Raw genomic sequence first — 17,490 nt, forward strand, 5'->3', positions numbered from 1 at the left:
CCATACCTCACGACACTTTGTTCTGCCGTCGTTTCCCAACCAAAAATAAGAAAGCCCACGACACGGCGGATCCGACAGCGCCGCAGTCCAGTCGCAGAGTTCTCGGTTCGTCGCCGCAGCCGCCAGCCGGGTTCAGAATCAGATCAGTTCATCGTTGGCATTTCCTGCCTTAAACCCTTCCCCATCCGCTCGCTACACACCAAACCCAAACCCAAACCCAAACCCCACCAAAATTCCCCTTCCTTCTTTCTTCTCTCCCAAGCCAAGCCAAGCCATGCTCCGCCTCGCCGTCAAGAGATCGCGCCGCCTCCTCCAGCCCCGGCCCGCCGCCGCCCTCTCCTCCTTCTCCGCCGCCTCCACCGCCCCCTTATTCCCCTCCCGCGCCGCCGCCGCCGCCGCCGCAGAGGCAGCGGCAGCGGCCGCGGCCGGGGCTGGCGCGGAGGCTGCGGCAGCGGCGGCAGCGCCCCCTCCCGCGGCGCCAAGGCGGTGGGGCCGGAGCCTGCTCAAGTTCGGCGCCTTCGCGGCCCTCACCGGAGCCCTCGGCGCCGTCGGCTACGTCACCCACGGTGCGATCCCCTCCCGCGAACCTCCTCTGCTACTACTACTAGGGTGCTCTGTTTTTATTTTCGGGGGGTCGTCTAGGTCTGGGCTTGCTCGGCGTTTTGACCTGCGCTGTCTGCTGATCCCGTTCCCTGTGCCTGCAGCCTACACGCTCACCGAGGTGGCCCTCAACACCCAGGAGTTCAGGAAGATGATGACCACGCCGCCCCACATCGAGGAGGACGCCACCGAATTTGAGGTACATACATCATGCCGCACCCTCTTCTGACGATCACTGCCTCTACTTGGTGTAGTAGTTTCGTTAGGGCCGCGCAGTAGTGCAACGCGCAGGCAGAGCTGATTAGCTTGTTGCCCAGCACTCTTTGCTGTAATGCAGCAGAGCATAACGGTAAGAGGTCCAGAGGAAGGGTTTTCTTTGTAGGGATGCAGAAACATAGAAGAAATACTCTGCTCCTGTGACTGCTTTTGCACAACTACAATTGTTGATCCTGATCATAGACATCCCTTGTTGTGTGTTGAAAGTTGAAACTCTGTATAATACTAGAATTTTTGTTGTCCTGCAGAAATTTCAGGCTATGGCTTTGGCGGAAGCTAAGAAAGGTACAGGCGATGGCATCCTCCTTTCTTTTTCTGTCTACTATTACCTAAAATAACGATGATGTGATGATGGAAATAATAGCAAGTAGGAAATTAAAACAGTTGTCCTTGGTGAATGCAATGAATAGGGAATGGAGCTATGCCATTAGCCCTCCTTCTGCAATGCATAGCCAGATTGCCATATTATTACAGTTCTTACTCCCTTGTTGTCTGTTTTCCAACACCGCTTACTTCTTTCCTCAATTGATGTTTTGGTACACGTTTGGGACACTTGATTGTATGGGGATGAGATGATGGGTTGTAGTGAGTAAAAACTTTTAAATTTTTCATCACTGAATGCAATGATGATGGAATGGAGTTATTCTGTTACAGTGTTACACTCTCCCTTCCACAATAGGTTCTATTCCAGCTTTCAAAATTTTATTCCTAAATACTAGGTGCCATTCTACAAGTTCTGGGCAACTTTTCACCATCTTTTCTTTTGGAAGTTCATTAGTCATAACTCATAAGGTCACATTCATATAACCAAGGGCGTGATTCTTGAATACACACTTATATTCAGAATTATTTCTTGAGCTACAGCCTAGCTTGTTGGCTGTACCTGTTAATATCTGATACCAATGTCGTGCATTTTGGTACTGCAGTTCCTGTTGCAGCGATAGAGTTCTACTTGGATATGAGGAACACAATCGAAAATCACGTGACAGTGAGTAACACATAAAATATCTCCATGTCTTGTCTTAGAATTGTGTTACTAAAAAAGTTAATAATCACACCAAATCTTTGTTTAACAGGGCTTCACTGAACCTACCTCAGACAAACTGTTGCCAGATTTGCTTCCAGAATACAATGGTGTCATCACCCTAGTTCTTGATCTGAATGAGACTCTTGTATACTCTGATTGGCAGGTAGAGTGAAGGTTATATTTAGCCCTGCTATTTACTTGATGATTTTATCCAGTAGTATAACCTAATCTCTGTATTTTATGCAAATGTGGTACTATACTTTATGAACTGACATTATGTTATGAATTGAAGACTTCCATACATTATTATCAGATAATGTTCTAAGAAGTGCAGCATAATGGACTTAAATATAACCTGGTAAGGTGCTAGTGGCAAAATATGGTAGTTTACCTTAGACATGCTCTGCTACAAGTGTCATGGTAATCGATTGTACTCTAATACCACACTTCTAGAGCGCAAAAAAAGTTATTGTATCGATCAACTACCGTTAGAACTGATGACTCATGGTATATATGAACTACATGTTTTTTTTTTCATTTTTAATCAAACATATTAGAGAGGCTCTGAGGCTTTGTTTTGAGTCTTCAAACTAATTCATTGCTTAATATTTCTAACTTATAAGTGAGTACATGTTGTTTCTTTTATAGTACTTGTGGCCAAAAAACAAATCCATAACTTAAAGGCAGCAATATCTAATTGAAGGGATTCTAGTATTATCTCCATCTCTTATTTTCCTAAATATTTAAGTATCTACCTTTAACTTCCTAAGTAGGATCCTTATACTTTTATTTGGTTGGATGTTATTAGGACTTATTCTGCTACACTACAGGTGAACAAGTAAAGCTGCCCTAACTAGCGCTAGTGGCTAGGTCCACGCTCACGATAATTGCATTCATAAACAAAGAAGATTTTTGTGTTTTTAGCACATCCGACTCTAATCCCTGCTTGGTTGTGCCTAGGCATGTAACATGCTCGCTAGATTTTCCATAGCCTTATGATGGCATGATGAGAGTAGAACTCAACTCATCTTGCCTGTGTGGATATTTTTTCCATCATGAGGGATAATGCATATTTTTCTTTTCATATTCTTACCTTTATATTTTCCTATTTGAGCAATCAAGGAATGTCAAATTAATGGTCTCTCTCTCTCTCACTCTCTCTCTCTTTCTCTCTCTAAAGCGTGACAGAGGTTGGAAGACATTTAAGAGACCAGGAGTTGATGCCTTTGTGCAATATATGGCACAGTTTTATGAAGTTGTTGTATATTCTGATCAAACATCCATGGTAAGTTGCTCTTAACTTTTTCTCAATGTAGAGTTGTAGACTATTATGTTATTTTGCTGAGGGATGCAACTGCTATGTATAATATCTAATGTCTACGACTGCCTTTCCTATTTGTAGTACGTGGATCCTGTCATTGATAGGTTGGACCCAAAGGGTTACATCATGTACAGGTTATCAAGGCCTGCAACTAAGTACCAAGATGGTAAACATTATCGGGTATGGAGATTGCCTGGCTGTACTATTTGAGCAATAAGTACATTCCATGAAAAGCAAGCATTGTTAGGAATAATGAATATCATCCATTTTGTATTGTTACATATCAGGCATCTCCCTTTAATCATTTTCAAGGTATATGCTCCTAAATAAGTATGGAAGCCTATACCTTTAATCATTTTTTAAGGTATATGCTCCTAAATAAGTATGGAAGTCTATACGTGAAGAAAGCATGCACTCCCTCCGATCCATAGTAAGTTTGGTTGTTTTAGTTCAAATGGATCGGAGGGAGTAGTAATATTTCTGTTGTACCTTTATTCTAATGATATTATTGTTAGGCATGTCGAGAAAAGTGAGCCATACAATTGTTTATTTATTTATTGGGCCAATCATCTGATTTCTGACTCATGACCAATCTTCTGTTTCAACACTGTTCGGATGCTTTCTCCTTCGTAACATTTGTTATCATGTTTTACCAGGATTTGTCAAAGTTGAACAGAAAACCTGAACATGTTCTTTATATCAGCGCGCATGCTCTTGAATCTTGCCTGCAACTTGAAAATTGTGTTAGTATCAAACCTTGGAAACTTGAAACTGATGACACCCAATTGTTGGATCTGATTCCATTTCTTGAGTGTAAGTGTTCCAAACCCATTTTCTGTATTAGCGTGCGGTTCTAGGTACCTTTTCTGATGTCATGTGAGCCTGTGATAAATCCTGATGAAGCTAACTTATACTACAGATCTTGCCACTGCAAGGCCTACTGATGTCCGGCCAGTGCTTGCTTCCTTTCAAGGTCAGGACATAGCTACAGAGTTTGCCAAGCGTGCAAAGGTAGTGGGAAGGTAAGTACATGGTTGCATTCTACTGCAGGATCCCTGTCATTTAGAATTTTTTTGGAGGTTTGCATTGTGAATGTGATATATTGGTATGATGTTATTGATATCTATCAATGTAATTGTACGAGTGAACCTCTCTTCTGTGTGGCATGCGCCATTGTTGTGAACTGGCTTAACGATTGTGTATTTTGAAAAGTTGGTAGTGCTTAGGCTTAAGTGAGCCAAAATTTGAAGCATTGTTTTGCCATTCTGCTGGACTGGGCAGTTATTGAAATTGTTACGATGCCTCTTACTGTCTGGATAGTTAAATACTTCCACCATTAGTGATAAGCCATGCACAATAGCCAATCTGGACAACAACTAAACAGGTATATGCACCATGGTAGTTGTAAATTTACATGGATGCTTTTCTTAAATAGATAATACCTACATGTAATAGAAACTCTTAAAATGGGTCTTGTGGATATTATGTACTACATCTGTACCAAAATATAAGATGTTTTAGTAGGCAATTTAAGCTCACTAAAATGTCTGAGATTTGTCAAAATTTGGATGTATCTAGACACTAAAATGCATCTGGATACATCCAAATTTTAACAAATCTTAGACAACCTTCATGGGAGGGAGTATTTTGTGACAGAGGAAGTAGAATCTTGGGAGCTGCCTTGGATTCTACTCCTTTGTTAAAGAGGGCATCATGCTTCTCTGAGAACTCCACCAATCATAGTAATGCAAAAGTAGGGCATTGACGCTCCACTTTTCTCGTATTTGAAAATAGAGAGCACCAGATTGCATTTAGAGTGCCTGTCTGGATCTTCAAAAATCTGCCTGGTGCATGTAAAACTGCTTGTTGTTAGGGTAATAACTAGGATCAGCTATCTGTTACTCCCTCCGTAAAAAACTTATATTTTCAGTGTAAATTGAATGACACATCACTTTACCATCTTACAGGCAAAAGCAAGAGCGTAAGAGCATATGGCGGCGATGATGTATCTAATCTGCTGGAAGGACAAAGCTCCAAATTGACTTAATCCTAGCGTGGGTTTTTTGTTGTTGGAAGGAGATATTACTGAGACTCCTGTTCATCCTATCTCTAATCAAATTTGCTGGCTGGCATGAGGCCATGAGGGGACATCTTGTAGTTTTGTTAGCTTAGGCTCCAAACTTTATGACTGATCTCAGCACTCCTCCCATCTTTCTCTAGCATTGCAGTTCACTGTTCCAAGTCACTGATCTCCATTTCTTGGGCATCTTGACTTCACGGTCTCGGTTAGAAGTTGAGACGGCAGCACTAAGTTTTGCCTGGATGCTGAGTTTGTCGAAACATGCGATGAAATGAAGCATTTTCTTATAATTTTTTTGTGGTTGTATTTCTACGAGACATAGTGCAGACAATTTCTAATGCATCGATGTTATTTATAGCCTTGGTTTGGGTTTATGAGTCGCTAAGCACATATTTCTATAGCATTCCGAGAGAACGCCAGCCGGAATCCCACCTCCACCTCCACCGTTAATCCTTCTCTGAGGCTAGCAACAGGATCCAGGAATCAGTTTCCTCCGCCGGAGACCAGGCCAAATATGAGTATGTGAGGGCTATGGTGCTGCTGCCCCTGGTCGGTTGTTCCTCTACACCGCCGACCACCGGCGGCTGCTGGCTGCTGGAGCTTGTCGTGGAGCAACCGATCGAGGAATAGTCACATACAACTCCGATACACACGAAGAAAATTCATTTTTTTACAAAGAAAAAATCTCATTAGCGTTGTGCCACTATGAAAATTCCTTCACTTCTGTGGCATTTAGCATTTGTAATTAACAAGAAAACGGGTTTTCTTATAGCAGCTAAGTGGCCTCATTAGCACGAGCACAAATGATCCAATAATCACATCGTTTCCTTCATAGTATTGTTGTTCATCAGGTGGCTTAGCACCAATCCTGCTTAGAGAGTGATGCAAGAGGACCCCAAATTAGACTCTGTTTGATCGCAAACTTTCTAAAAGAAGCCCGCTGTATTTTCATTCCATAGGCACCAAATACCGTAGTTTAGGAATGCCACAGTGTTTCTCTTGTTACTGAATTGAGTAGTACTTGCACTTACATGCTTCACACGTTTTAAGGGTAAACCCTAATCTCTCGCTAATTATAGTTTTTTATATTGTTAATGTGTGTATGCGGTTATGGCTAGTTAAATTTTGTAGGTAGTATGGTGTTTGATTCAGCGGTGCATTTTATACGATATTACGTCCTTGTACATAGTATTTGATGCGTGTAAATATTCCGTTCCCTTCGAAGGGGCAGCACTCTTACCCTTCGAAGAAACGCTAGCGCTCTCGCCCTTGCTGCTCGGCATGAAGTTATCGTCGGAGTCAATGCTTAGCGGTGCAACACTCTTGCCCTTCGAAAAAGCAGCACTCTTGCCCTTCGAGGACGCAACGCCCTTGCCCTTGCTTCTTGGCATGAAGATATCATCGTCGTCCTTGCTCTCATCCACCCACGTCCATGGATAATCCAAAAGCCCGTTGCTTTTCTTAATCATCTTTCCATGTTTGTTTCTTCCTCTTCTCATTCAACCTGATAAGCTCATACCTTATTTCCCGAGGGTTACAAGCATGCATCTTTTTGGATGGGATTCCGTACGACCAACCCTCTCATTCCTTACCAACCTTAGTGAGTAAAGCGTTGCTACTAATGAACTCCTCGAATGTGTCTACCTTATTCTCTCTCATAACTAACCGGGCACTGTCTAGAAGAGGTTTGGCCATGAACTTGTTGAAAATATGTGGGGGATTCATCTTCGATGCAACGCACTAAGCTACAACAAAACGATGTGGGGTGAGCCGGCAGGAAGATAAGAGGTAGGAGCACTCGTGCATCAAACCATATCGATGCATGTTTTTATAGAGAAAATGGCGAGAGAATCTGGCGGGACGGGACGAGAAAATGGCGGGAGAATTAGGCGGGCCGTTGCGAGAAATGGCGGGAAAATGCGGCGGGAAAGGTGGTGACGAGAAATGGGGTCTAACATGCTTGGTTAGGTTAAACTGGGCCGTGTTGCATTGATCATGCAACATTTCGACAACCTAAGCCTTATCGACTAACTATTGGTTGATTAGTCGATCGATGTGACGGGCAGCGCGGCTGGCATGGCTGCCAGAACCTGCTCGGCCAACAGATAGCCGACAAGGCCATGTCGGCAAACAGGTGACCGAAGCCGTATTATTTTTGAAAACCACCTAGTTACATAACATTTATGACTTAAATAAAAACATATTATTTAAAAATAATTAGCTGAATTTTTAACCAACAGTTTTTTTCGACAAATGAATGTTTTGACCAACGATTGGTAGTTTCTTGCCAAGGCGGGAACCAACGTCTGCATGGCTGATTTCCTTCACACACAAAAACGTCTGGATGACTGATGACACATGAGATACGTCCACCCACCTAGTTGAGTATGTAACCAAATGGACAAAAAGTAAGCATCATTCTCTCTTGCGTGTGTTTTGTAAGACTAGAGAATTCTTTCTTTCCGTCAGTAGAGACCTTTATTTTCCTACTGGCCGGATCGAGAGCATCTTCTCCAAGAAACAGAGAAACTCTCAAAAAAAAAAAACACAGAAACGGCTACTTCGAGAAGAACAAGAAAAGAACACAAACTAGCTTCCCAGCCGCCGGAACTGCTAGTTTGACACACTGACATCATCACGTATGGAGCCAGGCTAGATGTACGTTGAATTGAATTTCGATCATGGAAGTATGGAACGAACGAACCTTCCATAAAGACTGGACTGACAGTTAAAGACCAATGTGACGTGCAGTTGCCTTCAACCGATGACTCTTCTTTGTTTCTAGCAATTCGATCGGTCGATTACTCGCTTTCATCTCCCCACTACTGGCTGGCTAGCCTGTTTTGCAAGAAACAGCTAGCTCCAGACCAAAACCATGCACCCGTTCCATTCCACCCCGGAGGCGCGCTGCATCATCAATCCGCGGTTTCCTTTCAGATGTGAACCTCGGAATCGATGTGCACGTACGTGCGTGCCACTCCGCCAAAATGTACCAGTTATGCGTATCTAAATTAAGATGCACATGACACCCGGAGGTTCCAAAGCACGATTCGATTGATTAACTTGTTCGTAAAGCACAAAAGGAGTATGCAATCTGCGGAAACTGTGTGCCGCCGATGAGCGTTTTTGGGTGGTAACGACGTGGTCATATATAAATGTTTCCATATACTGGTGCAAGTGGTTTTTAGGTATTATTTTACAACCGGCTAATGAAAATCATCGCCGGAGTAGTGCCGCCAGCATAGTTTTTTTTTTAGATAATAGGCAAAGATTTGCCCGACTTTAAATTAATAAAGCCAACACGGTAGCAAGGATTCAGATACAAACTGCTGGGCATTACAGCTTGGCCACACACTAAGAGGCACACACGGCAAAAGTTTCTTCCTGCTGATTGACGACATCGAGAAATTAACCTATACCGAAGTTCCTGCAAACGCCTGCTCCCCCTAAAATAAGTGCCACAACTTTGTAAAATGTGTGAAGAAGGCTTTACGGTTGTTTCCTCCTTCCCACTCAGCTTTCATACTGGCACGATGGCCGGTCTGATCTGATATGAGGAACTTCTCCAACAAAAAGTTTGGATGGAACAACTGCCAAGGCCAGCAAGGAACCCTTTTGACTAACACAAAAGAAATTCCATCGATCCATGGTTTTCTTGGCTCTGGTCCACCCGGTTTCCTTCAGATTAAGATTTTTCAGTACAACAGTGAACAGATGGATGTGGACGTGCACCGCATGTTTGACAAGTAACAATTCAAAAAGCATTTACAATGTGTGCTGCCGATGGGTGGTTCTTCAGGTACACATTTGTCTATATCAAGGCAAAATGTTTCTATGCACAGAACTCTTATGATGCAAGTGCTACTAACATCTTCATCCCTTTTTTTTTTTTGAGAATCTTCATCCCTTGCTGCATAAATTAGCAGTGATCCTGGTACTATATGGTTCTTAATTAGCTGCTCTCCAGCAATTTAAAAATGGCTTCTAAGTTCTAAGGAAGAATGGATGACAGTAGATATGAAATTCTTCCTTTGGACAGAGAAGATAGGAGCATGGATATTTTACACCATCCAAATTTAACAATGACGACACAAACCACATTTTATTTCACCAAATTAAGAGGCGTTACATTACTACCCCGGTTCAAAACAAGGAACTCCAAAAACACTCAGTCCATTCGTGTTGAAATGCTAGAAGATATATTACACGGGTAGATCAACTGGGGTTCCTCTGATGAGTCAGAGGCCAAGGAGCTGGCAGTTCTCCCAGAGCGTCTTGGCAGAGCGCCGGAGCTGTGCGGCCTCAGCCTCGGTGAGGTCCATCTCGGCGACGCCGAGGATGCCGGCACGGCCAAGGCGAGCGGGCAGGCTGAGGAACACATCATGACCGTCGGAGATGCCGTGGAAGCCAGAGGCAAGGACGGAGACCGGGTGCACACGGCGCTGGTCGCGGAGGAGGGACGCAGCGAGGCTGGCAACGGAGTAGCCAATGGCCCAGGAGGTGTAGCCCTTGAGGCCGATCACCTCGTAGGCGCCGCCCACCACGGCGCGGCGGATGCCTTCAAGCGCCTCCTCGTCGAAGTTAAGGTGGCTGTCACGCAGGGACTTGAAAGCCGGCATACCACCTACACTGATGCTCGACCAGATCGCCACCGAGCTGTCACCATGTTCCCCCACCATGTAAGCCTGCAGCACATTAGCTTGCTTGGTTAGTCAATGATCCAAACCCATTTTAGAAATCGTTCTTTTTACAACCCATTTGACATAATGTTGGTTTGAAGAGTTGATTAATAAGTATATATACATTATAAAAGGACCTCAATTTGAAAGGGAGGGCTCCATCACTATCAATGTGGATTATGTTGTATACCATACAGGTAATCTAGTACGTAATAGATTTCGATATGCAAGTGCACATAGGATGAATTAGTTGAAATACTAATCTTGCTGGTACCCTCATGGGCATCGCCACACTAAAACGAACTAGTCAATGCTTAAGTAAATTAGCTAGCATCATTTGGCAATCAAATCTAGGAAGCAGCAAATACTATAGTTAGGAATGTCCAAAACACCAGTGAACTGGAATGCCACATGCCATTTGCGTTCCTCCTGTACCACATGGAGTAGTATTTACTGACATACATATGAATTACCGAGCGCATCGAACATTTCTTTATCTTCCTTGAAGTAACATCAAATTTTCAGTTGCTACCATCTCCAACTATAACCATGCAATGCTGTTGACTAAGTTATCTACGGGTCATTTTGGAATTAACTTCCATATCACTCTATTGATGTGTTAGGCAACGGGCGCCAAATCCCCAAACTCTGTAAACATATGCTAATCTCAAGTCAACTCTCCTCTAGTCCTCATGTGTATTCAGTAAATTTTGTAAGTTCAGCATTAACCGATAATGAACCAACATCGTATTTACTAAATCTGTTACTATCTAACTCAGAATTCAAAAATTAGCAGCCATCTCATTTTCAATCATATGAACAAAGTAGGTATCAGTCCAGCAACCAAACAAATTAACAACTCTGGACTTTCGGGAAAAAAACAATTAGTGAAGAACTTCTACACTGGACAGTGACACACCCTGTCGGATGTGGAGACCAGTCAACGACAGGGACATGGTCCCAAGGCGCTACCAGCCATACGCCCATACTGACTCCACTCTCCACTACTCCGGCGAATCGGCGATCAAGAACTAATGGATCCTGGCATTCACGGATTGGTAGATGGATTCAGGCATTCAATGAGTTAGAAGTAGGATACCTGGACGTCCTGCGCGTTGACATCGAGGTGTTCGGCGATGAGGAACCTGAACCTGGAGGAATCGAGGTTGGTCCCGGACCCAATGACGCGGCTGGCCGGGAAGCCGGACAGCTTCCAGGCGACGTAGGTGAGGACGTCGACGGGGTTGGAGACGACGAGCAGCAGCGCCTCGGGGGAGTGCTCGGCGACGGGCGGCACGATCTTGCGGTAGAGCGCGACGTTCCGCTGCAGCAGGTTGAGCCTGGTCTCGCCGGGGATCTGCCTGGCCCCGGCCGTGATGACGACGAGGTCAGAGTTCCTGGTGACGGCGGCGTCGGTGTCGGACACGATGCGGACGCGCGGGAGGAAGGCGGCGGCGTGCTGCAGGTCGAGCGCCTCCCCGCGGAGCTTGTCGGGGAGGGCGTCGACGAGCGCGATCTCGTCCGCCAGGTTCTGGGTGAGGATGGTCTGCGCGATGGCCATGCCCACGTTGCCGGCGCCGATGACGGAGACCTTGGTGAGGCGGCGGTGCGCGGCGGTCGGGGTGGGCGGGGTGTCGTCGGCCACGGGGCGGAAGAAGCCCGACGAGGCCGTGCCGGCGTTGAAGCCCAGCTCCGACAGCGACGAGGCCTTGTGCATCTTGGCTGCTGCTGCCGATGGGATTCGGAAAATGGGATGGGAATGGAGAGCGGGATTAGGATTTGATTCGCGATTTGATTTGATTCGGGAAAATGGGATGAACTGAAGAGTTAGGGGAAAGGGAGTCAATTTATAGGCGAATCCCGGGAAATAGAAAAGTCGTTAGCGGACTAGCGGTTACCGCTTGAGCACTCGTGGTTTGGGACTTAGTACCTTTTTGAACAAGGAAATAGAAAAGTCGTCCTATTGCTTGGGCAGCTGGGCTGTGTGTTGTACAAAGATGAATTAGAAAATCACCTACCGGAGTCAAGAAAACAATGGGGGGTGCATGGTTTCTTGGAGAAGAGGGTCTTGGTACGTCCATCCACCTGCCTGCGAGTAGGAGAACGATGATACGTGCTTCAATACGTTGCTTGCTTCCTGCAATGCCGGCAAGTTTGAAATTCATCTCAAAGTTTTTTTAATGAAAAATATGATATTGCTGCCAGTTTTATTAACTTCACAAAATAGTTACATTGTCTACTCAGCAAGAAACTAGGGAATAATCGAAGGTACTTTCTCCGTCTTATTGTTCTTGTTGCGGATTCAAACCTATCTACGTGCAAAGATACAACTAAATCAAGGAAAGAATTTTGGAACATAAGGAGCTCTGGTGGCCCTGTGAGCCACACAAGGCCATCAAAAGATTGCAACATCGCATTCCTCGCAACCACAACTAAATGAGCATCAATATCTAAATCCCTACCCTCATGCTAAAACTCGATAAGTCCAAAATTTCTTGAACCTTAATCAATTCCCTAGAAGAATGGCACTATAGTTGCAGGTTTATAAAGTGTCCTTTGTAATAATTCTTCTTTGTTAATATAATTCGCATGTTACCCTAAAAACGATTATCATGTATGAAAAGAAATAAGTATATTCCTAAGGCATAAGAAAATTTAAAATATCGTAAGAAATAGAATGCAAATGGTCCTATAGAAAAAAAAAATTAGGGCCCCTTTGGTTCATAGGATTTGTGTAGAATTTGAATTCTATTGGAAAAATTCCTACATAAGTTGTTTGATTCATAGGAATATATTCTATGGAAACTAATCCTACAGAAATTTTGTAGTGCAAATCCTATAGAAAAAAAACATTAGTTCATGGAAAATTCTTTTGCTACAATCAAACACACTCTATCATCTCATAGGATTCAAGTATGCATGATATCTCAATCTTATGATTTTTCCTATTCCTGTGATTTTCCTATCCTATGAATCAAAGAAGCCTTATACCACTAGACGATTTTACGCTCGCTCCTCCAGATCCTACATGCGACACTTGTCCTAAATGTGGCGAGGAAAAAAATATCCCACCATCTCCTTGTCTCTTTTTCTGGGTTCTCCTCTCTCTTATCGCCCAGTTTCACTTGACAGGGTGTAGATTTCTCTGGCACCTAGCTCCGCCGTGGTTCCTCTCGCACCCACCTCCGTTGTGGTTCCTTCGGCACCCATGCTCCACTGTTCCTCTCTAGCCTGACATGTCGTCGCCTTGTTGCCATTTCGTTGCCGCCATCTCAAATCTCCCAAATCTCTCACGCGGGGACTCGATGATGGCGACAACAAGGGGCATTCGGTGTTGCTCCTAGCACTGCGGGTGACGGTGATGAGAGTTCGGGGCCCACCGACATGCATAGGTGTAATGACCCAGAAAAACCCTAGCAATATATTTTCTCCACTTCTTGTTTTTCTGCGTCGTTCTGGCGTTGTCATCATTCATACATCACATCCATGCTTTTGACAAAAAATAATTATGTTCAAATAAAATTATTTTTCAAATGTTTTCAAACTAGTTTTTGCAATCAAAGGATTTTTTTTGGAAAACCTGTTATCGCCAGATTTTAACCAAGTCGGGAGATGGGCCGCGATGGAGATGGGCTTAGAGGATATGCACGTAGAATATTTCTGAATCGGCCTTATACGAGAGTCTGGGCTAGATTGCCTGTGTATCTGTACATTATGGTAGATTTAGAATTAAAAGATAGAGTTAGTTCGTACGAAGCTAGGTTTATTCCAAAAGCAGAAAGTCCACGGACTATAAATATGTACCTAGGGTTATTGAGAAAGGAGGACGATCACGTTCACAACAAACTAATCTAGGCGCATCGCCACCCCTTGTTTCGAGGGTTTCTTCTGGGTAAGCGCCATCCTGCCCAGATCGCATCTAGCGATCTAAGCAGCATCTTGTTTATTCGTTGTTTGTGTTGCTCGTGCTGAAGCCTTGTTGATGGCGAGCAACACCATTATCATGGATGTGCTAGGGCTAGCATCGATACTTCTCTAGTATATTTGCTTAGTTATGCTGCCCCTGGATATCTAGCTGCCTTTACACCTATCTTAGGTGTAAGGGCAGCATCTTGCTTAGTCTTTATTTAGTAGATTCGATCTGTTATGGTTGTTCCTTGTTCTTCAAGGATTAGTTTGATATCCATATGGTTAGGCCTTGCAAACGGGTTGAATGATCCAGTAGTGCGTAAGGTACGGTCTGCTGATTCTAGAAGAGATGTTCCGGAAATCAACTCTATGTTGGTTTTTAGGCCTTTGCTAGGGCTGGTTTTCTGTTATCTTTCGTATCTGCCAGGCTCAACTACGCGTAGGACGTTCCGGTTATGTGGTGAAAACCCTAGATCGTCGTAGATCGTTTTAGCTTAGTATTGATCAAGCAGGACCACCATGTTATCGTAGATCCAATACGAATCATGGGTGGATCGGCTCCTTGAGCCGATTCACAGGATGACCTGAGAGCCGATCGAGGCTCGAATTTAATGTTTACGTGTCTGCCATGCAGGATAATAATCGAAGCAATCCATCACCTTCCTGATCAGGTATAGATCAGGTGGCACGCCCTCGCATCAGCTAGGACGTGTGCCGGAGTTTTGCGGGCCGTTGCCCGAGGGACCAGGGCCCACCAACAGTTCTAGGAGCCTCCCGGCTCTTCGTGTTGCTCGTCGCTGCTCGCCGGTGGGTTTTGGCAGGCAACACATTCTGGCACGCCCGGTGGGGCATTCTACATCAACTGCGTCAACATCTACAGCAACTGCGTCAGCATCTGCAGCTGAGATGGCGGAAGCACCAATCACATACGAAGCGCTGCCTGAGGAGCACAAGAAGAAGTATGATGAGCTTAAAGCTATCTTCGAAGCCGATCTCATCGGCTCGTTCGAGAGGACCCGTACACATGGCATTAGGTGGAAAGGGTTCTCACCCGAAGGCGCTCTTGATGAAGTAGATCTGTCTCTCCCTTCGGAGGAACGCACCAGAGCTCTGCGCCAGGAAGTTAATTACATGGTGGCTCATTCGCTACACCATCATTCTGAGAGCCTGGTGAACACTCTCGAGCGTATTGCGGTTCGTGTGGTTCAGGAAATCATGAAGCATCAGTACTCTCCGTCAGGACCTGCCCTAGGGACTCACCAGGGAGAGATACCGTTCTAGACCAGACCACAGCTGCCATTCTCGCTTGCAGCTCCAGAGCCGCCGGGTTCACCGGCATACGTCGTCTACAAGATCGGAGGCGATCCTGGTGATTACCAGTTCCTGCATGAACCACCTAAAGAAATCCCCCATGGATACGTGTGCACGTACATGCCGGACTGCAATAACTTGGCACGCACGAACCAGACTGCAGCAGGAGGGATTTCCGGAGCAGCAGGAGGGATCTCTGGAGTGGATGCCGATAAACAGGCGTGGCTAGCTAAATATGCCACCGCAACGAGTCATGAAAGCTCAGCCCCTGCAGCTCATACAGTGGATCAAATCAGTACAATCTTGAGAGACCAGTTCGGCATAGTGCCAAAGAGGAGAACAATCGGCTATTCCAAGCCGTACCCCAACGAATATGATCTGATTCCACTACCACCCAAGTATCGGCTCCCTGAGTTCTCAAAGTTCAATGGATCAGAAGGATCTAGTTCAATTGAGCATGTGAGCCGATATTTGGCACATTTGGGCATGATTTCAGCGTCAGACCCGTTACGTGTGAGGTTTTTTGCGCAATCTCTCACGGGACCAGCTTTTGGGTGGTACACCTCGTTGCCACCAGATTCAGTCCGAACATGGAAGCAGCTAGAAGAGCAGTTTCACATGCAATATCATTCAGAAGCTAATGAGGCTGGCATTGCCGATCTGGCGCAGGTGCGGCAGAAGCGGGGCGAAACGGTGTCGGAATACATTCAGCATTTCAGGACTGTTAAGAACCGATGCTATTCGGCTCGTTTGAACGAGAAAGAAGCAGTCGAGCTGGCAGTGTTGGGCCTCGCAGCACCGATCAAGGATCTGGCTTTCCAAGTGGAATACAATTCACTGGCGCACATGGCTCAGAAATTAACGTTGTATGAACAGCGCCACCCAGAATTGTACCAAGACAAGTTCAAACGCCCGATAAGCCTGGTCGAGATAGAAGAAGTTGAAGACTCTTCAGAGGACCAGGAAGTAGCCGTGGTTGAATGGGCTCGGGGGGCAAATCCCGTGTCCTACAAATGGGTGAAACAACAAGGGCCTGCTAAAGGGTTTGACTTCGATATAAGCAAAGCTGAGCAGATATTCGATCTATTGCTTAAGGAAAAACAGCTGAAGTTACCCGAAGGCCATAAAATCCCTACGGTGCAAGAGATGAGCGGAAGACCGTACTGTAAGTGGCATCACTCGTTCACCCATACCACCAACGACTGTAAAGAGTTGCGTCGGCAGATCCAACTGGCGATACAACAAGGCCGTCTGATCTTTGGTCAGTTTGCCGTGAAAGTGGACACGCACCCGTTTCCTGGCGTCAACATGTGGAATGCAATCACTCCGTGAGGCGTCAGCCAGATTTCTCGTTCGATATTAACATGGCAGGGCCTGTATACCACCCTGGCAAGGATAAAGAAGAAAGCAGTCGCTCTCGTGGCAAGGAAAAGGAGGAGGCCGACCCACGCGACCGGCCCCGATATGATGATAGACGGTACGTCACAGAGGAACAAGTGAAAAACATACGGTACCAACGACCGCTCTCTGAGCATCTCCTTAACAAATATGAGCGTCAGTACGACCGACGCCGGCGGTACGACACAGATGACGAAAGACATCGTCGGTCTGACGTAGACAACAGGAAATACCGTCGGTATGATAGAGACGACGAAGGATATGAGCGCCGCGCTAAGGGGAAGCCAAAAGAGCAAGAAGACATGGACAGACACTGGGATTGTCCTTTCTTTAAACATTGCTGGGACTCAGGAATGAGCCGATTGCCTACCATCGACAACTGCCCGGAATGTAGACAGAAGAAGGAGGACGCAGGTGATGTGTCAGTGTTCAAACGCCTAGGGCCTCTCCCATCTCAGAGCAGTCGAGCTGAGTCATCTAGGGTGGAAGATCTCGAGGAGTCAGAAGATGAAGAAGAAGAAGAAGAAGAAGAAGAAGAAGAAGATAGATACCACCGGCCAAGGTGGTGCCCTGATGGACTCATTCACTCCCAAAAGCGTAGGGTTCAGCGGCTACGTAGCTTGGAAGAAGCCGAGAGGCAATATCTGCACACGTTGAGGAAAGCGTGGCCCGATTTGGCCGTGAAAATTCAGCAAACTTTGGACGAAGAGAGTCGTCCACAGAAGAAAGAATGGCGTCCCAAACAAGTAAAAGCCGATCCAAAGGCATCGGCTGGCACAAATATGGTGTTCATCCTTCCGTCGGAGTTTTGTGCTCCAAGAACCGAAGAAGCGTCGGTAGCTCAGTTCGACTGTGGCCCACGGCCAGTTATCTTTGAAAAGCCACAGGA

The 17,490-nt window shown here is 45.4% G+C and overlaps 2 protein-coding genes across 2 annotated transcripts; one reads left to right on the top strand and one right to left on the bottom strand.

Annotated features, from left to right (window-relative positions):
- Nucleotides 1-224: 224 nt before the first annotated feature.
- Nucleotides 225-5,594, top strand: LOC127327205 (mitochondrial import inner membrane translocase subunit TIM50). The gene is made up of 10 exons (XM_051353976.2): nucleotides 225-566; nucleotides 705-799; nucleotides 1,125-1,161; nucleotides 1,803-1,864; nucleotides 1,953-2,066; nucleotides 3,084-3,188; nucleotides 3,306-3,404; nucleotides 3,881-4,037; nucleotides 4,144-4,246; nucleotides 5,192-5,594. Exons 1-10 carry the CDS (start codon nucleotides 275-277, stop codon nucleotides 5,226-5,228), a joined length of 1,101 nt encoding a protein of 366 aa, XP_051209936.1. The 5' UTR covers nucleotides 225-274; the 3' UTR covers nucleotides 5,229-5,594.
- A 3,793-nt stretch (nucleotides 5,595-9,387) lies between these two features.
- Nucleotides 9,388-11,803, bottom strand: LOC127327204 (L-lactate dehydrogenase A). Its single transcript, XM_051353975.2, has 2 exons — nucleotides 11,083-11,803; nucleotides 9,388-9,989 (listed from the first exon to the last, which is right to left on the bottom strand). The coding sequence occupies exons 1-2, from the start codon at nucleotides 11,698-11,700 to the stop codon at nucleotides 9,543-9,545; spliced, it is 1,065 nt and encodes a 354-aa protein (XP_051209935.1). The 5' UTR covers nucleotides 11,701-11,803; the 3' UTR covers nucleotides 9,388-9,542.
- Between the last annotated feature and the right edge of the window lie 5,687 nt (nucleotides 11,804-17,490).

The sequence above is a fragment of the Lolium perenne genome, chromosome 1, assembly GCF_019359855.2.
Source record: "Lolium perenne isolate Kyuss_39 chromosome 1, Kyuss_2.0, whole genome shotgun sequence".
NCBI lineage: Eukaryota > Viridiplantae > Streptophyta > Magnoliopsida > Poales > Poaceae > Lolium > Lolium perenne.

What these genes read in the sequence shown, in the direction of transcription:
- LOC127327205 (XM_051353976.2), top strand. Translation starts at nt 275, where the DNA reads ATGCTCCGCCTCGCCGTCAAGAGATCGCGCCGCCTCCTCCAGCCCCGG. An exon ending in TTGTATACTCTGATTGGCAG is followed by an intron (nt 2,067 to 3,083) that starts GTAGAGTGAAGG and finishes CTCTCTCTAAAG; the next exon opens with CGTGACAGAGGTTGGAAGAC. An exon ending in ATTCTGATCAAACATCCATG is followed by an intron (nt 3,189 to 3,305) that starts GTAAGTTGCTCT and finishes TCCTATTTGTAG; the next exon opens with TACGTGGATCCTGTCATTGA.
- LOC127327204 (XM_051353975.2), bottom strand. Translation starts at nt 11,700, where the DNA reads ATGCACAAGGCCTCGTCGCTGTCGGAGCTGGGCTTCAACGCCGGCACG. An exon ending in TCAACGCGCAGGACGTCCAG is followed by an intron (nt 9,990 to 11,082) that starts GTATCCTACTTC and finishes AATGTGCTGCAG; the next exon opens with GCTTACATGGTGGGGGAACA.